The sequence below is a fragment of the Sminthopsis crassicaudata genome, chromosome 6 (genome assembly GCF_048593235.1).
Source record: "Sminthopsis crassicaudata isolate SCR6 chromosome 6, ASM4859323v1, whole genome shotgun sequence".
Taxonomy (NCBI): domain Eukaryota; kingdom Metazoa; phylum Chordata; class Mammalia; order Dasyuromorphia; family Dasyuridae; genus Sminthopsis; species Sminthopsis crassicaudata.
Window position 1 is genome coordinate 28,496,030 of NC_133622.1, and position 27,870 is coordinate 28,523,899.

General features: G+C 44.8%; 1 protein-coding gene across 6 annotated transcripts in view; it reads left to right on the forward strand.

The window, feature by feature from the left end:
• The window catches only part of TBC1D1 (TBC1 domain family member 1), a 212,303-nt gene that overhangs the window by 63,460 nt on the left and 120,973 nt on the right, over positions 1 to 27,870 (forward strand). The window contains exon 1 of one of the 6 annotated variants that reach the window (XM_074272358.1): positions 1,836 to 1,987. The exons of the other annotated variants lie outside the window; for them this stretch is intronic. Coding sequence (XP_074128459.1) covers positions 1,958 to 1,987 — 30 coding nt within the window. The 5' untranslated portion in view covers positions 1,836 to 1,957. Of the gene's footprint in view, positions 1 to 1,835; positions 1,988 to 27,870 lie in introns of those variants that run through there. 6 annotated transcript variants of the gene reach the window in all.

The following is a 27,870-nucleotide window of genomic DNA, read 5'->3' on the forward strand; positions in this document are numbered from 1 at the left end:
TTCCCTTCCAGACTGATCTTGTCCTTTCAGGCCTGGATCTCTGGGCCCAATTTTGCCAGCAAAGCTACAAGTCTGAAAGGTACTTTTTGAATTTCACATCCAACCTTTGAAATTTACTAGAATTAGGGGAGCTAGGGGGCGCAGCGGATAGAGCGCCAGCCCTGGATTCAGGAGGAGCCGAGTTCAAATGTGACCTCAGACACTTAACACTTCCTGGCTGTGTGACACTTAACCCCAGCCGGGGGGAGGGGGGGAAGAAATTTACTAGAATTTATCTGATAGACATTTGACAGGTGTTATTACTATAGAAAAGTGCCTTTGGGGGAAAAAACCTGTGAATTACTTAAATGCTCAAGTAGCGCCCAGTTTAACGTAGAGAAAGGGAAAGAACAGGCTCAGGATCAGTAAGTTTTCCAAATCCCAAAGCCATTTGTAGTAGTGGTATTTGGAAAGGGAGGAGTGGTAGGGGAAGATTTGCTTTAACCACCACAGGGCCCTTGTCTCCCTTTTCTTTTGTGCCCCGCTGGGGACCCGGTCCCCGTGCGTGTTTCTGGAGCCCCGGCCCTGGGACCGGACTAAGACGCTCCGGAGACGCTTTCGCAGTTCCACGGCGACGTTAATTTTCAGCCTTTTAGGTCTCACCTCGGGGCAGGTCCCCCTGGAGTCTGAGCTCATTAACTACACCCCCCCCCCGCCCCCGCCCATAGCTGGACATCCGGGGAGCAAAACTCGGAGGTTTTATCCGAATGGGACGCTGTGGAGGCCCGAGAGGCCAGTGGAACAAAGCTGGAGCTCCCACGGACCCTTGGAGCTCATTAGCCCGCAGTGGTTTGGGTTTACAGATCGGGAAACTGAGGCCCAAGTGGCCGGGCCGAGGGCACCGCCCGGACGCCGCCTATTTCGGGCTCGGTTCTGGCGCTCCGCGCGGCACCTGGAAGACGAGGCCCCTCCCGGGGCCGGCCGCCGGCTCCCGCGTCTCCAGACCTTTGGCCGCCGGCCATCCGGCCCCGGGACGGCAGCTTGGCCTCCGCCTTCAGCCTGGCTTAACCTTTGCCGGCCGGGCTCCCGGGCGCGGGGGGAGGGGGGCAGTTACTGAAGGCAGCTTTATCTCCAGGGCTGGACCCTCCCCCTCCCGGAGCACGTCCGGGCCCCAGAAGAGAATGTTCCTTTTCCTCTGCGAATAATCTGATTTCCTGGGGGCATCTGGGACGTGCCTGGAGGAGGCTGAGGAGCGGGGGGCGCTACTTCTGCGGTCCCCCGGGGGGGGGCTCCCCTAGGCTCGGCGTTCGACGCTCCGCTAACTTACACCTTACTCTCCCACTCGGGGCCGGCCTTCCGCTCGGGTGGAAGCCCCCTCCCTCCTCCCCCCGGCCCTCGCCCTTCCCCGGGCCACGATCTCGGGTTTGGCTCCCCCGGAGTTGGCTTTGTCTGTGGGCAGTCAGCTCCGGAGCGGGGGGGGGATTTTCTGCCCTCCGCGCCCCGCACTTAGTAGGTGCTTTAAAAAAGTTTCCTGCGAGTAGCGCGCTTTCTGACTGCCAGCACCAGGTAGATTTCTGCAAATGCAAGGGCCCTCTCCGCCCCCGCCCCGCCCCCCAGCACACACACTTGGCGCCCCCCGCAGTGCCCCGGGCGCGCTCGCGCTCCCTCCCGCCCCCAGCCCCTCCTCCTTCTCCTCCTCCTCCTCCTCCCCGCTGGGGGGGGGGGGCGCTCCTCAGGGCGGGCGCGCGGGGCGGGGGGGGGGGGCGGTGACCTCATAGACTCGCCGCGGAGCGTGCGAAGCGAACACGCGCCCGCGCCGCCGCTCCCGCGCCCGCCCCCGCCCCCTCTCCCGCTCCCACTCTCGCTCCCCTCCGCGGGCGCCGGGCCGAGATGCGAGCGCCCGCCGGCCCGGAGCAGCCCCGCCGCCGCCCGCCCGCCGCCCGCTGAGCCGCCCGCCGGCCGGGAAGCCGCCCGGACCATGTCCCCATTGTTCAGCTGGGTAGCCAAGGTACGGCGGGGGGGGGGAGCAACTTTCTTTCGGGGCGGGGAAGGCGCCCCGCGGGGGTCCCGGAGAAGGGGGCCCTCAGGGGGGTCGGCGGGCTGGCGTTCGCAGCCGGGCGGGCGTGGTCCTTGAACTTGGGGAGCTGCGGCGGGAGCCGGCGGGGGGCGGGACCTTCGGGAGGGGTTGGAAGTGGGCCCGCTCGCCTCCCCCGGCCTGGGGCGCTTTCTGGGGGGGAGGGGCAGGTCTCCCGGGACCCCTTCCCCGAGGCGGGCCCCACTCTTCCCCGGGGCGCCCCGGTGCAGCCGCCTGGGAACCGGGACTCCGGGGAGGGGCGTGTCAGCGGAACGGGAGGGGGCGGCGCGCGGCGGGGGCACCGCCGGGTCCTCGGGGCGGAGGGGGCCTCTAGCGTCCGGACTTAGCACCAAAGTGCGGAACTTCCGTGCGCTCCCGGGAGCTCCCGGAGACCCCACGGCGGGCGGAGCGTGCCTGGGGGAGGGAGCGGCTCCTCCGGGAGGGGCCCACACCGCTGCTGCCCGAGACTCCGCGCCTCAGTTTCCCCGTCTGTAGAGATGCCCGGATTTTCCTGGGAGGCTCCTTCCTCGGTCCCACGTGTGCAGCCCCTGTCAGGGCGGTCTCGAGGCCTCCGGGGCCAGGTCGTGTCGTAAGGTACACAGGTCTAGACGGCCTGGGGCAGCTGTGCGGGGGCGCCCCCGGGCGTGGGCTCGGAGCCCCGCTTTTCTCAGAGGGGACAACTTCCACCCGTACCTGTCTTTGTGAACCCGAATTTTCTCAACTACCCTCTGGTCTCTCTGTGAACCCCGCTTTTCCCAGAAGGACAACCGCCGTCTGGGGTTCCTCCGCTTGCTTCCACTCTGGAAACACAGGTTCTGCATAATGAAAACCACATAGCGCCTCTCGGGCTCCCTGACCCCACGGTGCCAGCGTTTACGAGCCCCGGGGGCTCCGGGGTTCACCTGCACACTCCTAGAGGCGGCTCCTGGGGCCCCCCAGAGCCTCCTTGGCCGGCGGCACGGGGCCCCAACCTCTCCCGACTGCCGTGAGCCAAATCTGGGGGCCTGCAGGAAGTGGGAAGGGTCGGGGTTAACTTATCTGTGATGTGATGATGCAGCACTTCTGGAATGCCCCTTTTAACGGCGAGCTGGCTAATTTTAACGGGGCTGCGAGGAGGCTCGTCCTGTTTATCTGTAAATAGGAAAAGTAAATAGCGGGGGTTGTCTTTAGAATAGTGCTGAGGGACCCTAAATCTGACTCGTACTAAGCAGAGAGTGTGGGGAGAAAATTCCGTCTGAATAAAAACTACCTGAAAATGCTAATGTGAAAAATGAGAGAATGTTTGAGATTGGGGTCTGTTGTTGGAATCTTTATTTTTTGTTTTGAATGGGATGGGATCTTAGAATAACTTTTTCATTTTAGGAGAGAGAAGTAACTTCTCAAGATCTCCGCTGTCTCGAGATTTAAACTAGAGGGAGATTTCTGATTAGTTTGCTGCCCATCTTGCATTTGGCCTGGTAGTGGAAATCAACTCAGGGCCTTCCACCCAAGTTCAGGCTGCCAGGGAGCGAATCGGCAGAGGGAGGAAGCAAGGGGGGTCCTCGTCTTTCCCAGGAGTGGGAGACGTTGAGAACTGTCATTTTAATACTACGTTTTGTTAGAGTGGCAGCAAAGGACCGGGGTACTAAAAAATTACATGCACCTTTTCTCCCTTTCCCTACACCTTATACTTCAGGTTATTCTTTTCTGCCGCCGATCCACTTTAAAAAATCTGACAGGGAACAATTTATTGCTAGAATTATCATTTCCACTTTATTTTCCAAATTTAATAAGATACAGGGATGTCAAGCTAAGCTTTCAGTTTTCTCTTTGTACAAGGGGATATTGCCAAGAACTCCGGCCAGAAATTGCACAGGGAGATGTAGTCACATGTTTATATATGTTCATTTCCTTTTCAAAAACATAATTTTCATGTTTTCCACAGGAAACCATATTTTTGGTTGAAAGGAAGAAAATATGCAAACGACACCATCTTTTAATAAACTAGAGGGTAGTTTGCTTTTTCAAGGTGGACTCCTATTCTCTTATTCCCAAGTCTTTCAGGAAGAACTTGGAAAAACCTCAGAGTTCGCATCAGTGTGTCCTGAGATCCCTGAATCTGAAGACTTTGAGGGCCTCCCTTCTGTACATATTTCCCCTCATGGGCACAGGAGGTCAGCCAACAATTTAACGTGCTTCATCATTAGGGATCATACCTTTGCTACATTACTTGGTGAGACTTCTGAGTGTTTTATGTGAACATTACTGCATCTGTGGTGGTGCACCGACTTTTTTCTAGTTATTAATAAGCTTTACACCGCCACTTTTCATCATGAAGTAGTATGTAATACAGTGGTGGGTATAAAATAGGCAGTTGGCACCCATGAAGTGGATCCCCCCAGTAATCTTGATTTGATTTTGAAGTGCAGCCCGGTAAACTCTGTTGGACAGACAGACTCTGGCTCTCGGGCCCGGCCTAGTCTCAGACTCAGCCCTCCTGATTTCACGTTTCCTCTGAGCTGTCTTTCTCGTCTCCAGTCTTTTCCTCTCTGCAGCTTACTTCCCCTTTGCCCCTCAGACCTCCCTTTATCTAAACAAGCCTTCTCTTTACCCCTCTCCTTATCGACCCTTTCCTCTTTTGATAAACAGTCTGGGCAAGTTTTTCCGCTCCTTCTTTTGCTCCCCTTTTAGTCTTCAATTCTTCCTGTGGGCTCCTCCTGAAACACTGCATTCAAATAAAGTGCCCACCAAGGAATGGTAACATTCAGAGTGGGGGTGCCTGTCTCCCCAAAGGAAAGAAAAAAGAGGAGGAATATTGAGATATTTTTAAAAGTGGGTGATGGAAGCACAGGTTACATCGGGATCGTTTTTAAAGTAGCGTGTTGAATTGATTTTCTATTACACATAGACACGCGCGTCTATTTGCATATTTCTTACATTTTGTCAAGTTGCCTAGTCGCTGGTCATATGAATAGAATTATGGACACTTACCTATATGTGTGCACCCCCCTCCCCCCCAGGAGTCTGAGAGATCTTGTGCAGTAGGATTAATTGGAGTTTTCCTGAAATTAGGGAAACCCAGGTAGTGTGAGTGTTCCAGTTAGGAGGGTCGGCTCCATTTAAAGTCAGTGTTGCTGGGACTGGGTGGGGTGGGGTGTGAAAACTGGTAAGGGGGGGGTGGCATGATGCTGGACATGTAACGTGATTGAGGGCGTCCAGCGGAGAGGTGCGGGCCGGGGGGCTGAGCTTTCGGACGTCATGGGGCAGGGCCTGAGGCGTACAGAGGCTTGGAGGCCATTTCGGTGGTCCTGGTGGAGCTGGGGGGGAGGGCCTGCCCAGGGCTGCGGTTATGTGGGTGAACAGGTGAGGAGTGTACTGAAAATGGGGGTGACAATCTTGGGGATGGGTCGGGCCTGTAGGGTGAGTACCAGGGAGGAAGAGAGGATGATGATGGGCAGTTGGGAGGCTGGGGGACCAAGAATGTGGCAGTACTTGGCAGTTGGGAAGAGGGAAGGGTTTTGGGAAAGATGATTGGTTTTAGGTGTGTAGGGTTTGAGATGAGTGAGTGATGTGGAGTTATATGTAAGCTTTTGTAAATAAAAAAAAAAGAGTAGAGTAGAAGTATTTTGAGTTTAGAATTAAAAAAAAAAAAAAAATGCACAGCCACAATCACTTTTCAGGCTTTCTTTCCTGCAGCATTAGGGCCTGGTGACCTATCTCCGCCATCTTGTTGCCCCACCTCCTTCTGGCTTTTGTGACACTCTCGCAGTCCTGTCTTTTTCCCTCTTCTTCCTGCCCCTGAAGTTTGGGTCCTGCCCAAGCACTTGGTTTTCTGCCACTCTCTGACTTGGTGAAGTCTTCCACAAATACCACCATCCTTTCTCCGGAGACGCCCCAAGACCCGCGTATCCTATCCCAGTCTCTTTGGGCCCTGGCGCAGCATCTCCAGCTACCTCTTGGTCGGCTCCAGGTTCCGCGGGGATTTCAAACTCAAGTCCAAAAGTGAACTCAACAACTTTCACCCCAAACTTGCTTCTTGTCGGTACTTCCTTATTTCTAGTGAAGACATTGCCATCTTTAATTCCCTGGCAATTGTTTAGAAACTTCATTTGAAGACTGATGCAAGATAATACAAAGCAGAAAACTTGGCACTGAATATTACTTCTCCTATATTGTGTTTATAATGTGGATGCAAATAGAAAAACAAGTTAATGAAGATGTAGCGCACATTAAACAGTGAGTATACTGTTAACTCAGATTTCTTTAGGGAAGTTCACATCGACTTGTGATTTCTCAGAAAGAACTGCAAACTTATTAATTAAAAATCAACAAACAAGAACCCCATTCCATGGAAAAATAACACACGTGAAATTTTCTGAAATGTTAGCAGTGTGAATTTGCACAACTTTGTTTCGAAAAGGAGTAATACTGGGGAAGAGTCAATGGTCCTTTCACCGGTGGACATTTGTCTTTCTGCTTGTATGTGAATACTGAAAACAGGATTCTAATTTTATTTCCATCCTTTCTTGCCTTTTACACTACAGTAATGTAAGGCCTTCTTCAGGCCTTTGTCCCCTGGAGTGAACCATCCTGAAGCTGTCTGTGATTGGAAAGCATCACCATAATGCCCGGGACTTGCTATTCCTGCCTGATGACTTTCTCAATATAAGTAAAGCCGATTTTATAAAATGCACTCTGCCAGCCATCCGTGCCCTCAGCCTAGTTCTCAGCCTGGAGGCCATTTACTCTCCACCGATGTTTATATTTTGATTTAAAGTTTATAGAAAATGTTCTTTATTTATCCCCAATCTTGTGGGGATTGTCCTCCATTTTGTTTTGACGCTGGTGGGCTAAGAGGCTTGTCCCACTATACCCAGCTAATTGGGTGTTAGCATTGGAAGTTGAAGCCGGGTTTCCTCACTTCTTCCGCTGGTGGGTTTGTCTTTGCTTTTGCCACAAACTACTTTGCCTCTCTAAACACGCCTTTTGTCCATCCCGCTGGTAGAAACTCCTGTAAGCAGACCCTGAATGACAGGCATGCAATATGTATAAGCTTCCTTGGCGGTTTAGAACGATTTATTTTTTTCTTCAGTGGACTTAGGCCATTTTTAATGTTGTTTGGCCTTAAATTGGAATAGAATGATATAACTTGGTTAGTTTTTGCGTTGAATCCACTTCCTGAATTTCAGGAATTTGTCTTGTCTACTGTGAAAAGCGATTTTAGCCATTAATAAGATTGCAGTGGGCTTCTGTTTCACCCGGCATCTGTGCTTGGAATACCAGTGCAGTAAGAAAGCCCTCGCCCAGGACTCAGATGGAAACTGTACTTTCCTCCAATGGCCGGTTGCTGAGATTGAAACCACTTGAGAAAAAAGAGGGGCAGCCAGATGTGCAGTGGATAGAGCACCTGGAGTCAGGGGGACCTGAGTTCAAATCCGGCCTCAGAAACTTAGCACTTCCTGGCTGTGTGACTCTGGGCATGTCACTTAACCCCAATTGCCACAAAAAGCAAATAAAACATCTGTCTTCATTTAAAAAAACAAAACAAGCAAAAAATCACCTGAGAGATAAGTAAGAGAATATGGTCATAGGTAGAGTACAGAGTGAAATTGGTACAGAGTGAAGAAGGCAGCTAGCTGGTGCAGTGGGTGGAGGAAGCACCGCCCCTAGACCTTAAATGACCTTCCAACAATTCCTGGCCTTGTCTCCCTAGACAAGTCACTGTTAATGTCTGTTTATCACCTTTTCCCCATCTGTAAAATGGGGATAATAGGGCCTTCCTTGAAGGATTTGTCTTAAGGATCATGTGAAATCACAAATATAAAGTACTTAGTCCAGTGCCAGGCCTATGTAAATGTCGGCTCTCGTTATTATTCCTGGAGTTGATTTCAGGACAGGGAAGAAGGTGGTATTATATGTCCTTTAACTGGCCATCCAATTTTAATTGCCCTTTTATATTGGGATATGCAATTTTATTAATGTGCAAACATAGAGTTAATTTTGATCATTTACAGGCCAGTTCCCAGTTGGGAATTTGTGCTTCATCTTTAGTTAGTTTTGTAAATGCTGGCTGACTTGACTTGGTTGCATATTTTGTGCTAGTTGTTAAAAGTTGCCTCATTCTCCCTTTCCCTCTGATTAATTCAAGATAAAAGCTCCCTATTAATAGCTCCCTGCCTTCTTTAAAGCCACCCAGATTTGTAGCCCCCGTCATCCTTTGCTGCATCGCCATATATAGTCCATTGCAGGGTCTTATCGATTTTTCTTTAACTGTAAATATCTCACACATCCACCCTTTGCTCTCCACCTGTACCTCCCCATAGTTCATCCCTCAGCCGGACTATGACAGGGCCCTCCGAATTGATCTTCTTTCTTCTCCGTTCCCTTTTATGCACAGCCGCCAACATGAGAATTCTTTATTAAAGCATAGCTTTGACCCGGTCTTTCTTCCCCTCAAAAAGATCTAGTATCAGTCTCAATTCTAGCATCCAGTAGAAGCTCCTGCTTGGGATTTGAAATCTTTCCCAGTCTGGTTCCATCCTATATATTAACTTTTCCGTCATTGCTAGGGCTGTGGTACATTGAGAATTATCAAAAGGATATTAATGCATCTTTTCAAAACACATGCTAGCAGAATCTCATGGGGAAGCACCTTGGTTTATTTAGGCTGTAGACAGCCCCTGGTGGTGCAGAGTAGTGCACCGTTTCCCATCATCCAGGCCTTTGTAGACTGTCCCATTTTCCACAGATTTTCAGAGACCACTGATGAGGGGTTGAGTCGATCATGCTCTTAGGAGCTCTGGAACATAGTTGGTGCCTGGGGACTTGAATTCATCAGCAGTAGCCAGGCAGTCTCTTCACATTTCCTTACTTATCTTGGATTTCATCTTGTCATCAGTCAATTATTTTTGTTCTACCCTTTCCAGGATAAAAAAGGTGATTTCCTCGGCAGATAAAACAGAATTGAGCAGCTCGGCCTTTTTTTCTGTTGTTGGCCAGCATTGATCCGTCTGCTCCAAGGAATAGTACAGCTTCCACTTGGTGCCTGTTTTTTCCCTCAGGTAGCTTAAAAATAAACAAAACTCTGCCCTCTTTTTGGGTCCCGATTCTGATTTGGATTTTTAACACTCCTGATGCCATTCTTCTTCCTCCACCTTACTAGTATTTTATTTTTTTCCAAATACTTATAAAGTTTTCAATATTCATTTTTTAAATCCTTTCCCCAAGACAGCTAGCAATCTGATACGGTTATACAAGTGTAATTATGTTAAACATATTTCCACCTTAGTCATGTTGTGAAAGAAAAATCAGAACAAAAGGGAAAAAACACAAGAAAGAAAAAAAAATGGGAAAAAAAATGAAAATAGTTTGCTTTGATCTGCATTCGGATCCCATAGCTCTTTCTCTGTGGGCAGCATTTTCCATCCCGTGTCCCTTGGTATGGTCTTACTCAGGTCCTTGTGTTGCTGAGAAGCCCTAAGTTTATTACAGAGGATCATCCCACATTGTTGCTCTTACTGTGTACATGTTCCCTTACTCAGCTGCTTCTATTCCCCTAATTTTTTAGCCCTTTCTTCTTGAAAGTCCTGTAAAATCTAGGTTGCTTTAACTTTGATCTCTTTAGAAGACACTAACTTTTCAGAGAAACAGAAGGGGAAAAAAGACAGGAAAGGGATAGAAGCAGGTATTGGGAAATTTTTGAGATGAGAAATACATCTCACCTATTATTTCTTGTAGCTAGATTATGCTCTTGGACAGATCTTTTTCTGCACTAGAATGCTGGACTAAAATGTTACCACTTTAATTTCTGCCTTTTAAAAGAATTGATAAGCAGTTTTTACCATTGCTTAAATTCTTTTATTTGAATTCATTTTTTGTTACCCTAAATTTGGCAGTCTTCAGCAAGCAAGAACGTTTCTATGCTTATAGAACAGAAAAAGATTGAACTCGAAAGGCATCTTTTGTGAAAAGCTTGCAAATTCTTAAAGAATGTGATAAATTAGTGTGTTTCAAAGTTTTTCTGCTTATTTGTCTCTTTTTTTCTGTTCTTTAAAAAATAAAGTTATAATAACCTTTTTTCTTTTTTATATGTTTTGACATTACTTTAGCTTTATACCCAAATTAAAAAAAATAATAAGCCCTTCTTTATGGCTTATTTCATTTTAAAATTTAATATTAATTATATATTTATAATTATTATATTAATTATTAATTAAGTAATTAAATTAAATTTAATAATTATAGCCACTGACATTCGTTTAGTTCTTACTGTGTACCGGCCATTGGTCTAAGTGCTTTACAATGATTATTTTATTTGATACTTATAACTATGGGAAGTTCTAGTTTTACAAATGAGGAAACTGAGACAAATGGCTTTAAGTGGCTTGCCCCAAGTCACCCAACTAGTAAATATCTGAGGCAGGAGTTGAACCCGAGAAGATGGTGAGTCTGGGACTCCATCTATGGTGTCATTCATACCCCTAATGCAGCCTTTTGCTTTGACTGCCAGCCCACGGCTCGGTGCCCACCATGTCCCATTCACCAAAAAGATGGAGATGGCTCCCCTTGCCAGTTCTATTGTTTCCTATCTGAGTTGAGCCTAACTCAGTTTAGGAGGGTCAGAGAAAATTGTTTCCCCGAGATTATTACTGATTTAGGTCAAATTTAAAGAGTGTCGTAGAGAGAAGCCCTCCCAGAGACGTGGTCCTCAGGACACTTGTGTAATTCTGAGCAAGTCCATGAAATTTTTATGTGCCTCAGGCTGCCTCGATTTTTGCAGTTGTTAAAGACATATTCAGCCCATCAGTCAGTCAATAGATAAGCCTTTATTAAGCACCTACTGTGTGCCAGGCACAGAGCTGAGCCCCAGCTCAGATAGGATGACTTCTGAGATTTTTGCCAGCTCTGAAAGCCATTGATCTGAGGAAGCATTTCTCAGCAATCAGAAGCTGAGGGTTTGCCAGTAAAAGTTGTGGAATCTCCTCTTTTGGAAATCTTCCAGCCTAAGAAAAAATTCCTTTTGTTGTGGGATAGCTTTCAAGTCACCCATTCTGAGGGTAGGGAATGAACCAGATGATTTCATTGTGGCAGTTCCTTCCATGGGGTGGAACTAAAGGAAATCAGTCATTGGATGAAAATACATTGTATCATATGAATCTTTTTCACTTTCTCCCCCGCAGTGTTTTCTCCATTATAGGAGTAGTTTGGAGAACCTTATAATAGAGCTTATTCTCCCACAGCTGATCCCTGCGCTTCTAGAGACCCGGAGAACTGAAAACTTCCTCATCAGCTGAGGGCTGCACTGGCCTGGGAACGGGGGCTGTGGGGGCCAGCCGCCACCAAAGTCCTGCTTACTTTAATTCTTTTAATTCTACAACTGACTGTCAGTCAAGTGGCGCTCACTGTGCCCAGATTTTCAAACATCCCACTTTGTCTTCCAAAATGGCTCGTAAAACATCAAGAAACAGCAAATAGAGACTGTCTATTTTTAAGTCAGTTGGGATGCTATTTCCTTAAAAGGATGGAATTTCCAGGAAGAAACTTTTAATACAAAGTTGTTATCACTGAGCTCTGCCTCTGGGAGTGGTTAAATTCAGTGTCCTAGATGCTGAGAGGTTTTTATCCTTCTGACCCATTTCCAAAGCAAGATATTCAAATACAAAAAATAATCGTTCCCAGCAGCAGTAAAATTTAACTTTTGGCATCTAGTTTTACAGGATCACTTGCTTCTCTTTTGTCTCTTTTTACACTACTGTTTCATTTTAGGTTGGATTAAAATGTTCAATGTAACATGCATCATGGAGACTTGATGCAGTGTGGTGGGAAGAAAAAAGCAGGATTCAGCAGAAACTTGGATTTAAAAAGTCCTTGGCTTGGACCCTTTCTGAATCTTAATTTTTCTCATATGTAAAGTAATAATGCTTGTATTGTACACTTAGAAGAGTATTAGTGCTACATGGTGCCCCGGGGATTAAAAAGTGCTTTCATCATCCTTTGGACTTCTGAACATCTCACTGTTGATTCCTCCGGGACTGTACGGGAGCATCTTGGGTGAGAGCTCTCAATTTGGAGGCAGGGAGACCTCTGAGTTCTCATTCTGCTGTAAGATGCTTGGAGAAAGGAAGGGAGTGAGCGTTTGTCAGGCGTCTGCGATGAGGGGGCGCAGCACCAGACAGACCCTACAGCATTCCACTTTTACTTAGATAGTTTCCCTCTCTGTAGTATGTGGGTAATAGTAGCATCTACCTCACAGGGTCCTTGTGATTTTATTTTTTTCTCATTGTACATGTGTATTAATTTTTTTTAATATGCTTTTCTTCATAAATCATGTTGGGAGAGAAAAAATCAGAACAAAAGGGAAAAACCACGAGAAGAAAAAAAAAGAAGAAATCAACACGGGAATGTGTTGATTTGCATTCAGTCTCCTTGGTTCTTTTTCTGGATGCAGATGGCTTTTTCTGTCCAAGGTCTCTTGGGATTGCTTTGGATCACAGAACCACTGAGAAGAACCAAGAGTTTCATAATTGATCATTGCACAGTGTGTGCATCAATTCATGTGAATCTTTCCAGGCCTTTCTATAGTTAGCTTGTTTGTCATTTTTTTACAGAACAATACTATTCCATTATCTTTATATATCACAACATATTCAGCTGTTCTCCAGCTGATGGGCATTCACTCATTTCCAACACCACAAAAAGCCGCTCCAAACATTTTTGCACATGTGGGGCCTTTTCCCGCCTTTGATTTGCTTGAGGTACAGACCCAGCAATGGCACTGCCTACTGCTAGTGCTTGTACTATCACTATCATCACTATCACTACTACAGCTACAACTACTTCTGTTATTGCTACTATTATTTTTGTGGTTCGTGCCTAGGATATTTCTAAAATGGGACAACTGTTGGCTAAATTATGAATATGCACTGTGCTGAGATACATGTTCAGAGACTGAAACGGTCCCTGCTCACAAGGGGCTTCCATTTTGACAAGGAAGACAACAAATACACATACAGATATGTACAGCATAAATATAAAGTGAACAAATGGACGCTTCTTTCATTATTTTCCTTTTCTGTAAGTTGAGAACAAAATTGGAGTATTTTTCTTATTTTGAAATCAGGGCTGCCAATTTTGTGAGTAGAATCCACATATGAAGGTGATACACTAGTCCCTTGATGGTATAGGTTGGGTTAAAGTTGTCATACTGAGTAACTGCAGTAGTTCAGACACCTCTTGAAGCTTATCAGTCTTTTTTTTGGCAGAAAAGAAGCTTTGAACCTATTCCCAATAATTCTTGGCTGAGGTTGGAACTCTTGTAATCTTTTTCATCAGCCTTGCTCCATGAATGTTCCTGGTTATAAAATTCCTCATCTTGCAGGAAAGAAGCCACTGATTTCTTCGTTGTATGTTGTGAAATAAAAGAGGAGGGAAAAAATTGCATTTAAAATGTGCATATTTTTTAGAAACCGTTTCTTAGTTGGCTTGGCAAAGGGCTTTTTTTTTTTTTTTTTTTTTTTTTTTGTTTTGTTTTGTTTGTTTGTTTTTGGAATTGAACTTTGAGACTGACTCCCAATCCCTCAGTAGCAATTTTTTTTTAAAACATCAGTGTCCTTTTCACTAATTATTTCCCTTCCCCTCCAATAGAAGATTCTTTTGGCTGTCACTTCTTGAGAAGGAACCATCCCTGACAGCTGATCATGCGATCTCTGTTTGAACATCATGATGGAGTTCCCTACCCAACCAAGTCTCCCATCTCATTTTGGGGCAGCTCTTTCAGAAAGCTCTTCCTTTGGATTGAGCTGAAACTTACCTACGTGTCCCTGCTGATACAAGGACTGGAATCAAGTGAGAAACATGCTCTCTGCCTCAGGCTGGAAACAGTGGTTGTTCTAGTGTACGGTGGCATGTCATGGGAGTAGGAGCCGTAGCTGCAGGTCAAGACTCCAGAGTTCAAGTGACACCCTAGCCTCAGTTTCCCTGTGGTTGGAAATGTGAGCATATGGTGTCAGCTGGGAACCGCCTCCATCTCAGACTCACAGAGACGCTGAATTTCTAAGTATTCTCAAGTTAAGGGAGGTCATTGCTAAAGAGTACAGCTGATGCGGGCCTTCGGTTCCTTTCAGAAGTAAATCATGGTGAAAAACGCCGTCCCCTTCAGAGAGAAGTCAGTGCAGACTGAAGCATGGTTTCTTTTTTCACTTTCTTAATTTTTCTTGCTTTCTTTTCCCATATAGCTAATGTGTTATATGACTTCATATGTATAATGGATATTACACTGCCTACTTTAGCAGTGGGGAAGGGAGGGAGAATTTGGAACTCAGCGAGGTGTACCTCTGTAGAGAACGCCGCTGTATTGAGCTGCTTTCATATATAATCATCCGTGTGGTGTCAACATTTTAGCAGCATTCCTTGATAACTTCTGGAAGATTAAAAAAAGAAAATAGCCTAAGTAGACACAGAGACTGCTTCATAATCATGTGCCATAGGGACACATAACATCCTCAGGCATTCGTGCAAGCATCAGCATTTCAGAAATGTAGTATTTTGTCATTGGAGATATATCTTGGTAAGATATACCAAGGGGGTGTCTTGGGAACCCTGGTCCATCCCTCTGCAAGAGAAGCCAACCTGGTCATGAACTTTGCCATGTTTAGTCACGGTCACCATAATTCTGGTTTGGGGATTGGAGAGTTTGAGTTGTACTCCGAAGCTCCAGGGCTGATTCTGCCCTATTATAAAAGGTATATTAGATGAGGTCTTTAAAAGAGGTGTTTTTACACCCATGCAAGGTTATATATATTAGAAAAGTATTATTATTTTGAAAGATAGTTCCTCTGGTGTTATGTACTTACTTTTGTCCTGTAGATGCCTTAAGCAGTTAAATATAATAACGTACTTACCGTGTTCTGATTTTATTAAAGTCATTAGTACCCACAGGTAAATGAGAATGTCTTCAAAATCGACTCATTTATAAGTTCAAAAAAAGATTCGAACTAGTCAAAAGTATACTAACTAGTACATGTATGACCTTATTTAGCTGTTTACTAGACCGTAACACATTATAAATGTCTAGTTTCTCTAAATGCACTTTGGAGACATGGTCTTACTTTGCATAATTGAAAGGAAAATTTGAATCTAATGAAACTTAGCATTCTAAAGATTACATTATTGAAATATTTTCTCCCACAAAAAGTGGCTTTTTGACATGTTATCCATTTGTAGTCATTACTGAAGACAGCTAGTAAATTATTTCTAACATAAAATGAATTAATAAACACCAGAAAAGTCTGTTAGGATTGATGAATAGTTAGGTTTATTGATGAATATTTGGTTTTATCCTGTAATTGTATTCTTTATCATGTGTCTTATTGCAGATTGTAGTGATATGACTAATTGCTTTAAAAAAAAATTGATGGTATTAAAATAGTTATGAGCATATAAATTTAGAATTGTAGTCTTTAAAGTTGGATTGTAGGCGTTTAAAATAGAAATTTTAGTAGTAGGAAGAAATTGCTTAATGGCGATGGCAGATCTGTTGACTTGATTGAATGGAAGCATGTATTCTTAGGCAAGAGACCAGCCTCTATGCTTGGTTCACACAGTGTTTTAAGCCTCATGTTCTTTCTCAGTGCAGTATATGGAGAGAGACAGGCCTTTACTCAGAAAATGCATTACTCTTTGATGAAGAAAGCCCTTAGACCACATAAATGTTTTTTGGTCGTAGGATAGCATCCTTTGGTTTTTAGATTCTATCGCATAGTTGACTTCAAAGGCCAGTCTTTTCTGTCCAGTCTTTGCTGAAGTTGTGTTCTTATGAAGACGTGAGCTTGGGGTCTTGAAGGATAACACGGGAGAGGGCCCAGATTTACCCGGTCCTTCCAAGCTGACAAACGTTCAAGTGCGGACTGTGTCGTTGTTAGAGGTCAACTGGATCGCCAGAATGGCTATGGGTCATCTGATTTTTGGCCATCAAGTGGTTCTTCATGACTCAGTGGAGGGAGTGCCCACTCCACAGAAATAACAGAAATGAAGTACTGACTTATAAATAGACATTTGAGGGATTTTCCGTAGAAATGCTGCAAGATTCCTTTTTTGACACAGAAGTAATTTATTAGTCATCTATCTCCCACCCCTGCACATCCTCATCAGTTTAGAGGAGGAAATATAAGGTTACTAATTTTGGGGGGGAGTCATTTCTTCCATAGAAGGACAGCATTTATTAACAGCTTCAATCTGAGAAGCTGGAGTAGGACAATTGAAGATGCGTGAGGTGTCTGTCATTAAAAAGATTTTTCTAAAGATACATGGAAGTGTTCACTGTCATCTATATTATTTAACTACTTTCATTAAGCCTTCAGAGAGACTTGAATGCTGATAATGATAGGCATCAAAGTGAAATCATAGACCAGAGGTGAGAAGGAGCGCAGAAAGGGCTCCTGGAAGTGGTCATGGGCTAGAGTCTGCTGTGTCGTAGCTGGGTGTCTGGAGGATCTGGCCCGGCTAAGGTTCTTGTCACCTGCAGTTCGGCACCTGTTTGGCTAGGAAAATATCTTTGGAAAGGGAAAAGAGGAAGGCAGACTCCTGTGCTCACATACTTGCTTCAGACCCTAATTTCTCCATTGATGTAAGGAGCAAACTTTCTTTGCCAGAGCACGTATGAGAGTGTTTACAAAAAAGTAAGAAGTTGATGGAGAAAAGGGATCCCCGATACAACATTTTACACCTTATTGCAGCTGACCTTCTCCTGATTCAGCTCCCAAGGACTCCGACTGACCTCATTCATTCTGTAATTGTTACCTCCTGGCCTCGCAGCGTGCTAAGCTTCTGGGGACTTGTGAGAAAACCTTCATTAGTGGGAACTGAAGAAAGGAACCTGGCCCTGATCCCTTCCCCCTGCTGCTCAGTGACCCTTACCATGCCAGAGCCCCAGGTTAGTGCTTCTTTTGGACCAACTGAAGCACAGCTAGCTGTAATAGATAATCTTACAGGATGACTATTACAGAGGTTATCACTGTCATTTTTTATTACAAAGCTTAAAAAAGCACTGTGGGAACAGAGAAGGTTTCCATATTGGAGTCTGTGGTGGAGGCCAGAAATGGCTGTGAATTCTCTTTAATGGATGGCCAGTAATGGAGGAGGTAGAGAGGGAAGGACATTTCCAAAGACGGGGGGTATATTTTTTCTTCTTTTTTTTGCTGGAGCTGAGAGTGTTGGTCAGGAAGAATGGAGATGGTTAGGAGGGCATAGAGAAGGTCTAGTGGGAGAGACCAGCCCTGCCTTCTGGCCCCGCAGGTGCGCTGGCTTCCGAGGGAGAGTGGTACCGGGGCATTTATTTATATGAGGGAGGCTGAAGAGCCTGAGCACCTAGGCGAGAACTGAGTAGAAGTTCTCACTGGTTTGGGGAAGGGGGGCAGGGGAGCAGGTTGGGAGAGCCAGTGCAGGCCAAATAGGTGAGCAGTGCCATGGTCTTTTACCAGAATGTATGGAGGAAAACTCACTGAAGTTGCCACTGAGTTTCGGAGTATGGTTTGTCTGCAGCTGCCCTTTATTCCTAGATTAGATCCTGAGAAGGCTTCCGAACGGTGATGGTGGTGGTGGTGGTGGTGATAGCTCACAGTTAGTGCTTTAAGCTTGAAAAGTTGTTTCCTGCCAGGAGTTAGGCCTTTTAATGTTGCCACTTTGTCCACAAAGCCCCTTTTGATACCCTGATATTGCCATTGGGCAGTAAATTGGAAGTGACCTTAGCTCTGGTCTCATGTAGCACAATATGCCACTTTTCTGTATTGACATCTTAGTCATTATTAATAATAGCTTATTTAGCTTAAGAACTCCATTTTATCTAAGCTTTAGATATCACCGAGGTGGTGCTCTTTATGTGGTATAGTGGATTCTTAATAAATGTTAAGTGAATAAAAGAAGATATTGGGGATATTACTATTATTTCTCATTTTATAGATGACGAAATTCGAGATCCCCAAAAATTACATCTATGAATCCGGGGAATAACAGAATTCGCATTTAGAACCAGATCTTTTTCAAATTTGCTCCTTTTTCTTTTAGTTGGTGTTGTTAAGTCAAAATACAAATGGGAGTTACTAAATCAGGCATAAGGATTTCTGGGAAGTGGCGTGGGGAATTAGAAAATCATATTAACTTTGCTTTATTATTTATTATTCTTCTCTCTTATTTATTTTGTAAGTCTTTCCCAATTACATTTTAATTTGTTTCTAGCTGCACTGGTAAGTAGTGCAGGCCCCATAGATGATAACTTGTAAGGGCCCTTTAAATGGGCGGACACAGTGCATCGGGAGATTGAGGCCCAGAAGTAATTTCTGTGGATATTAGGACTGCCCTTGGGCGGGATCCTGGCCATATTGAGATAGCTTCCTAATGGGTGACTCTCTCGCTGATTGGCTGTGTGTGTGACCTCACAGGCCCTATGTAAGCCCACTGCAGGCAGCAACCGCTCTCTTTAACCTGGTGCTCTTCACTCTGGCTCCCTAGCCTGGGTGGCCAAGCCAAGATGGGTAGCCAAAAGAGGTAAGGATTTTGGTAGTGAACACATGGGTCTTCTGACCAGGTGTTCACTCGGGAACCAACAAGTCAGGGCATCAGTCAGGGCATTATGTGAGTAGGTATAATAAAGGCTTTTAAGATTACACATGGCTGTTCTTGAGTGCGCTACCGGTTATTAAGCTATAGATTCAAGAGATTGTGGCCAGAGACCTTAGAAGGCCTCAGAGGAGGCGAGCTGGGTAGAGCTCACACTGCAAAGGACAGTGGTCAAAGGTACTCTGGTGGGTCTAGGACAGACTAGTAATTGTAACTGCCAGGAGAGCACGTTACAATAACTCTGATATAAATTAACAAGAAACGACGATAAATAACATACAAAACAAACAAAAAAGTTAAACAAATGACATTGTTGAAAGACAAGTCAGAAGCTTAGCACTGATTAATAGAACGATTCTTGTTCTTTTATGTGTAACATGAGGTTAGTTGAGAAGGTAAAAACTTCTTTTCACCATGATATCTGATTTACCTGAAATCTTCACCTATTTCCCAATGCATTGAATGCCAGTTAAACCGAAACTTCGACATTTTAAAAGAGAGAGGTTGACTAACCTTGAATAATTGACAAGCTTGTTGACATATATCTTACCAAGGCTCCAAGTGGGTTGTTAGCCAATATCTGGGAAAGCCGCTTTATAGATCAGCTTCAGAATCATTCTGTTCTAATGTGTTTTTAAAAGAATATATTTAGGGGAAAGGAATGAATTGTAATTGTAAAGAAGCATGTTAGGGAAATTGAAGCCTGCTGGGGGAGCTTAGAGCATCTTTTAAAAGAATCTGATTTTTTTCTGTTTTTTAAAAAATTATTTTGTTTTAAGTTTTAAATTTTAAAAATGGAAGGAAAAAAAAAAAGGAAAGTTCTGAATGATCTACAAAATAAATAAATGAAAAAGATTCCACAATTAAAGGCTGGATTAGTCATTTGAGTTCTCTTCCCAAGGCCAAATCCCGATTCCAGCTCTCTTCTTTGGAGGACAGGAATCACAGATTATGGGTCATAGATTTAGAACTGGAGGGAGTCTTTGGAGGGACTCTGCTACCTTCATCTTACAGATGAGGGACCTGAGACTCCAAGAGTCTAGACGATATGGGTTGTAAGCATTAGCAGTCAAGTAAAGAAGTTTCTTTGGGGGGAAAAAAAATGAGGGGAATATTGATTGGTGTATTTGTGTAATTTGTCAGTAGCCCTGTGTTTTAAAAGGGAAGGCTACGTTGTAGGCTGAAGCACGCCCCTGCAGCCCGAGCACTCAGTCAGGAGCTGAGAGCGCCCAGAAGGGAGCCCGGGACCTTCTCTCTGCTAAACTGTAAGCAGGCAGTTGGAGCAGACGGGCTCTGAGGGCCTGCCAGCTGCAGTGCCAGCCCCACTTGGAGACTCCGTAAGTCCAGCTTGCCTGAATCCTTCCAGAAGCCCAGCCGGCGGGGGCCGCGGGCAACCTGAAAGGCCCCTTTGTTTCACAAGGGAAAGGTTCCTCGGTGGGAGCTTAGAACACTTACCCAAGTCCCATTTACACCTGATGCGGCCGAGGCCCAGCATCTGTTACCTGGGCCATGAGCAGCCTGGCCGCCTCTGAATTTGAGTTCTCTGGCTTTACCTCTGAACTTTGCTCCCTTTAATCATCCCTTCTTTCCTCCCCCTCCCACCCACTATTTCTTCCCTCTTTGTCTCTCCTCCCTATGACCTTTCAAAGGAAAGCCAGTGTCAGAGAGGGTGATTTGAGCAATTCCTTCTTGTATGCTGCCTGTTTTTACAATCTTCAAACCGGAGATAATCATTTTAAATATTAATACACTGAAGCCCAGAGCTTTGCAGAGTAGAGACTAGGCCCCAAGTCTCTACCAGTACGGTTGGTTTTTCCTACACAAGGGGCTCCTTCTCTGGATTTGGTTCAATTCAACAGGTATTTCTTGGGGGTCCAGCCAAGGGGAAACAAGGGGCTTGCCTCCCGAGGAGCCAGCCAGGCAAGACCCCAGTAAAGCCCCCACCGAGGAGGGGAGTGCTCGTGTGATAATCAGGCGCCCAACACGTGACATATTTGGTGTACTGTAGGCGGGGCAAGAGCTGTGCTTTGTTTCCAATTGGCAGTCCGCAATTAATCCTACTCCCCTTGTTCTTGTCCAAAGAGTAATTGACTGGTTCCCGTACAATGCGTGCTTTGATTCAGTTATCCAGAGGAAATCCTTGACTCATGACTTAGCCGCCTGGCATCAGCCGGATTGCTGGCGACTGGGCCGGGGTCCTGGGGTCAGAATCCTGACACTTGGCACTGGGACTGAAATCCGGGGCCAGTGTTCTTCCCGAGGCCGAGCCCACTGAGCATCCTTGGTGGCCATGTGTCCATGTCCAGGCTGGTGGTTGTTATTTCTAAGCAGGATGGGGCCTGGGTTAGGGCCCGGAATAGGATCTAAGATTCTTCTTGGGAGGGGGGCCGAGGGGGCTGGGAGGAGCGGACGCTTCGCCTCTGGCCTTGACTTCTCCGGGCTCCTGAGGCCTCTGGGGAGACCAGCTTGGAGCAAGGAGCAATTCCCTTGTTGGTAACCCGCACCCAGTAACTTGTAGTGATGCTTTCTTTTTGTTATCGTATATTGGTGTTGTGTTTATTTTATCATATAAACTATATGCTGTTTCACATTGTTTTATCATGAGAAATAAAAACCTTATTTTTTTACCTTTGGAAAAATGAAGCCCAATTCTTGGTGACTTGGAAGGAATCCAGAAATAACCGCCGTAGTGTTGGCCCTTTGACTTTAACGTGTAAATTCAGGGAGCAAAGACAGGGGAGCGGATATCTAAAACATTGTAAGTAATCCTGGTTCAGCAGGGCCAGGCTTCGCTGCTCCCACTCTGCTCAGGCCCCCGTCTCTAGTCTGGCCTAGGGACCACCCACACCCCCTTCCTGGTGATCAGGCCTCCTGTGCCTGAAGCCCAAGAACCTGATTCCACACAGAACTGATTACTTAAAGGCCAGGGGCTGGCCCCTTCCCAGGGAGGCTCTCCAAGCGAGAATTGGACCCCGAGATAAAGTAGGGACGTGGTGACCTTGATGGGTCAGGTCCCCGCCCAGAAGAAATCTGACCTGACCATGCAGCCAGTAGGGGTGGCCAAGGAGCCAATGGCTGAAGAGACCACCAGGTTGGATTTCCTGGATTTCTACTAGAGGGGAGCCTGGAGTCAGCTCCCCATGGACCCCTGGGGTCCTGGGGACATTCTCCCAGATTATGGGAGTCCATAATCCCCTAGGTGGACCTTGGGGCAGAGAGGGAGCGATTTCCAAGACCCAGAGACCCGTCTCCTTTTTGGGGAGTTCTGAGAGCACAGTGTCTCCTCACAGAGATATGGAGGCCAGGAGGGTGATGGCCCCAGTCACAAGGACAGGGCCAGCTTTAGTGTGGGGGGAGGGGCCCAGCTGTGACCGGCCCCCAGTTTTCAGTGATTTGGGGGTGCTCTGTGCAGGTGGTGACGGCCCTGGGGAGGACAGAAGCCGAATCCAAGGGGCTTCAGCCTGGTAGGGCTATGAGCCATAAAAGCCACATGTTAACATTGCTGGATTCTTTGCTTTTGTGGTAGGTAGAGGGCTGAAACTCCACAAAGGTGCCCTTGAATCAGACAACTGAGCACTTAATGCTAATTACCTATTCCATGTGAGACAATGACTCCATTAGCCCATGTTTGGAAAAATGGCTCTCCTCACAGTTGGTGCTGGCTCAATGTTTGGAGTTGTTAATCATAGGCCAGGATTGGAGGGTGGGGTGAGAGGGGCCAGGGAGGAATGAGGCCGGAGACTCCGGCTCCAAGATCCAGGATACATCATTGGCAAGCCCCATGGCAGCTCACCTGGCTCCTTCACTTCTCCCCCTAAAGACCAAGGACTTGAATTATCCTGACTCTGGCTGACCCTGAGGCCTCCAGGGAGCTACCCCGGAGTCTACACTGGGAGACATTTCCCTGTTACATTTTCTTCAGGGTGGCCGGCCCTGGGGAGTTTGACAGGCTCTGTGCTCCCACCAAGGCCGCAGCGGGGGAGAAGATGGAATTAAGTTGCACCTTCGGGAATGGGGGGCCGAGTCTCCCTGGATTCTGCTTCTGTCAGAGGGCACATCTGGAGCCTGTTGTGCACCCAGTCTGCAGAAAGACAAAGATGAGGGATCCTCGGAGGGCTACCAGTGTGCCAAAGGGTCTGGGTTCCAGGAGGATGGGTTGCAGGAGCGTCCAGAGGACAGAACTGGGGGGAGCTCGGGGCAGCTGCCAAGAGCCTGCTTTTGAAAGAGCCTCTCGGAGAGGACCCACTCCCTTCTCCTTGGGGGTCCTGTAGTTAGTTGGAAGAGAATGGGGGTCCCTCCAATGAGAAGTGCTGTGATTCTAACATCTTTACCTGTAATTAAGAAAATAACCTATTATTAAAATAAAAATTAAAAAAAAAAAAAAAACCCACCAGCTATGTCACCATGGTCAAAGCACTTGAAAAATTTCCAGGTGTCTAGCAATATGCTGGCATGTAATATGTACTTAGCTACATTTTTCAAGATTGAATTATGCTAGATACTTTTACAAGTACCTCTCTGCACATATGTGCTTTTTAAGCCAACTACCTATTTTTGTATAGTTTGTGGTAATAATCTTCTCTGGTTTTAGGTGACAGGATATAGAAAGAACATGGGGACAGTGTGTCCCGTTTCAGTCAGATGTGAATTATAATTTGATTCTATTTTTGATATTTTTTTCAAAGTGGCTTATAAACATTGGGTCCAAATCCTGTGCTGATTTAAAGAAAAAAATTGAGTTAGAAAAATAAACATTCAGAGTCAGTTTGAACTTCCTGAAGTTGCTGATTTTTGGTCAAGGAAAGAGCATTTGGAGAGACATTTTAGGGCCTATTGCTGTGTTGATTCTGCTATGAGGTCAAGACTTTCTAAACTAAATTCTAAATTCTAAAACTTTGTAAATTACTTAAGCATTTGATTGAAAATAATTAACTAAATCAAGCTCTTAAGCTCAGTAAACATTGTAAAATTGGCACCGTGGAAGTTTTGTATTCTTGTGGACCACATTGGGCCTGAGATATGATATCTTCCTTTATAGTCTGACAGCATTTTTTTATTATTATTATTTTAGCTTTTTATTTACCAGATCTATGCATGGGTAATTTTTCAGCATTGACAATTGCCAAACCTTTTGTTCTAATTTTTCCCCTCCTCCCCCCCCCCTCAGATGGCAGGTTGACCAATACATGTTAAATATATTAAAATATATGTTAAGTACAATATATGTACACATGTGTGACAGTATTTTTTTTTTTTAATGATTTTTGTTTGGTTTTGTTTCGGTCAAACTCTATTGTTTCAATCTGGTGGGGAGCTCCCAGTGAGGAAATTACCTTTACCAAAAGGGATCGGTAATAGCCTTGCAGAGTTCCCTCTGGGTGCTGCCCCCTGAGAGGTTAGCTATTCCTTAAGACAACTCCTTTATATCTTGTCATTTTGAAAGGTGGTTCTGGAAGGTGTCTAAAAGATGGGAAATTGTGACTTTAATGACATGGTTACCTTACTGATTTCTTATGATCTCTTAGATATACACCCCGAGGTCACCTAGTACTCCTTTTGAATTTGTCTGTTTTCCTCGTCTTTTACTTGTCGAATTGAAAAAAAGAGAGTCGGACAAAAAAGTAAGTTCTCTGATTGGCCACATCTCGGAAAAACACACTTCGGTTTGCGCCCGGGTCTGTCCCGGCAGGAGGTGGGAAGTGTGTGAATCTGATGTAATTGTGGTTGGTCATTCGGTTCATCAGTTGTAAAGCCTTCCCATGCTCTTTCTGAAAACCACTTTTAGCATTCCTGGTGCTTTGGGCGTCCAGTGTGATTAACTGCCTGTTGTATTTACTTTCCTGATCTCTTCACCTTTATTAAGGTAATATTTTGAAATCGGATTCATCGAACATCTTTCTGTGATGAAAAATATTCACTCCTTTGACTTCAAGTCTGAAATGTTGCATATTATCTTCCCGACTTAGAACTGTTCACATAGTGAGTTCACTAGAATGTTTGTGAACCCCTGAGGGATAAGTTCCTTAGAAGACACAGCATGTCTTAAGTACCTCTGTAATCATCTCTGGGTATCCCCTCCCCATATATGTGGGTATGTTTGAGGGGCATAGTAAATGATTGAAGGAATTAATGCCTTTATTATTCTGTCTGTTTCCTTAACATGCTTATCACCAGTAACTTGTTTGTTTAGAGCTTATAGGTGTGGGCCAAGTCTATAACATTTGCCTTTTATTATTGTGCCTTGAGGGATGATAGATGGGGGAAGGGGGGGTTTCTGGCCTGAAGTGGTTGTATTCATTCTGTTACCCTTAGGAACATTTTATAATTTTATTTTTAATTTTAATTAATTAATATTTATCATTTTAAAGGCATGTCCCCACAATCTTAGTTCAGTTTTAAGTTTTGGAAGCATACATGCCACAAACTTATAAAAAACAAAACTTGAAAGGTCAATTTAAAATTTTAAAATATTGACAGGATTCTTATTAAAATTTTGTACAACAGCTGTCCTGTGTTATACATCATTGCAACCGATTTTCAAACTTTGTGAAAGGTTTGTTACTCAGCCACCAAAAGGATTAGTAATCCCGGCTTGAAAATTGTTCAGTTTTTATACACGTGGAAGTTCTGATATGATTTCCCAAGAAATACTCTGACGGGGAAAGATCTGTAGCCAGCCGAGAGAAATTCCTACCAGTCTCAATATGTCCTGGTAGGATTCAAATGAAAAACTTGTCATTCAGAGTTCACAAAGCCAAATAATTATAAAAGGAATGTAAACAACTAACATTAAAAAAAAAATTAAGTTTGTAATGCACATACTTTTGAGGTTATTCTATAGCTTGAAGCTGCATTGGACCTTGAGGGACACCCTGTACTTGTTTGTGCTCCCATGATTCAAATGTACTTTAATTGATCTCTTTATAGCACTGCCTGGCTAAAGGCATTTGGTTTCTGGAAATGTTTATTTGGATAACCTTCGCCTGAGAGAGTTAAAAGATGTTAAATCTTAGAAGGAAATTGTAGCATCATCTGGATCTGTGAGTGATTCTTGAGCATCCTGGCTTGGAGGGCTGACAGCAGTCATGAAAAGCCTACTTGTCCTTTGACAAGATTTCCAAGTGGGTGTATCAGGAACACAGGAGTACTGCTTGAGGGGGAGGTTGTGTTAATTTGTTTTTATATCTCTACCAATGCCTGTGATAGAGTATGCACTTCAAAAGCCTGTTAATTTTTCATTCTTTCATCCCTTCTCTCATTGTTTTATTAATTCATGTAATTTACCTAGATATCAGTAAAACATTTGGCAGTCACTCATATGTTTTTTTTTATCTCTACTATTTAGCATAATACCAGGTACACAGTAAGCAGTTATTAAATCCTTCTTCCTTCCATATCTCCCTTCTTTTTCTTCTTTCCTCCCTTCCTTCCTTTCTCTCTTCCTTCCTCCCCTTCCTTTCTTCCCTTCCTCCTCCCTCTCCCCCATCTCCTTCCCTTCCCTTTTCCCTTCATTCATATAGTTTTCCTAATTTTCAACAGAGCATTTGGCAGAAATCTATCATGAATATTTTTATAACGCTAAATGCATTGCCAAGCATATATCACTCACTTAAATATTTTTTGCTTTTATTAATTCACATAGTTTACCTAGATTTTTTAGAAAACACTTTTCGCTCTGATTTCATGTAAGTTTTTGTGTCCTCAAAATAAATAAAAGTGTCTGTCACGTAGCAGGCATTTAATAAATGCTTCTAAATAAATTGGATGAGTGAATACTATCCTTATGAAATAGTTGGAGTGATATGGGCTAGACAGCCATTTCCTTCCTTGTCAGGATCATCAGAATTTATTCTTGGTACCGTCCTGGGCCTCTTGGGTTGACCTTCCGGCCACGCAGTGGTACCCATCCTCTTGTCAGATGCTTCTCCCCAAACTCTTGAGGCTGTGCCATTCCATGCGGTTTTGCTGTCCTTCTGTGTCATAAACTCTAAGGCAGTTTGGCCATTTCAGCTAAACAAGACTAAGATGATCAAAATCGAATCAGGATGTGATCAACAATTGTGCTTTTAGCAGAGAGAGGACTTTGCTGATGTTTGGGTGGCCCTTTGTAGTGAAGGCCTTTAAAAATAATGAGTATCGTGCATCTTCTGCCATTTTCAGAGTTCACTTGTGGTTTTTGGTAGGTGCCCAACAGTCTTGGGTTATTCAAATTTGCTTCTCCTTGTGTTTAAAGGTCTTTCTTAATGGTAGCTGACAGAATTTCTTTATCATTGGGCTTATTGAATTTAAGACCTGTATGTCTTTGCAGCACAGGTTTTTATTTAACTTATTATTTTTAAATGAAGGAGACATGGAGTCTTTTGATATTTTGTTTTCTGTGTTCAGCTACTTTTCTTGCATTATTTCTAGTTTTAGTGTTTAGCTGCCTTTGGAATCCACAGGACCCTCATCAGGCCTTGATTAATTTCCTTTGTATTAAATGCCATTTCTGAATTTTTTAATTCATTCCATCATCAGGCACACAGAGTGCAGAATTAGGAGGAAGAGGGGATAGTGAGCTCCTCAACTCCAGCAGAAACTTTGGCCACGCCATATCGATAAGACATTTGTCAGTGGACTTGCAGCTGTGGGGGGTGCTGAGAGCACCCCATGTTCTGGATCTGTTGATGCGATAGTACTCTGAGATCCTGAACCTTGCTTAAGGAAGCTGTTTTACAATGTACCACTTGGCTTCAAACTATTCCTCACTTTCATCTGCCAGAGGTCTTTAAACCTCCTTCTCCCTTTTATGGCATGGAGCACCCTTCCTGGGTGCTTCTGAGTGGAACAGGTTGTTCTGTGACAATAGTAATCTTCTTGAGCCGTGTCGTGTACTGACCTGAAGGAAAACCGCCGGCTCTCAGCGCTGCTGCCAAGAGGGGATGACTTTGGACCCAGGCCACACCGCCCTTCCCAGCCTGGGCCCGACAGTCCCAAGACTGGCGTGCCCTCTGACCTTGGTCCCTTTCGTCATCTAGGAGGTGGATTTTGAGGAGGGTTTTGATATGGGAATCTCCCCTTCATGAGAGAATTATTCCTCCTCCTTCCACATGAAAGGAGTTACTTAAAGACCGCCATGTTTTGTGTTCCATTTTTATACTAATCCATTCTGAAGGCATCATAAACTCAGCTCATGTGATTTTTATGTTTTTTGATGTACAAAAAAAGTGTTCTTTACTTTTACCAAA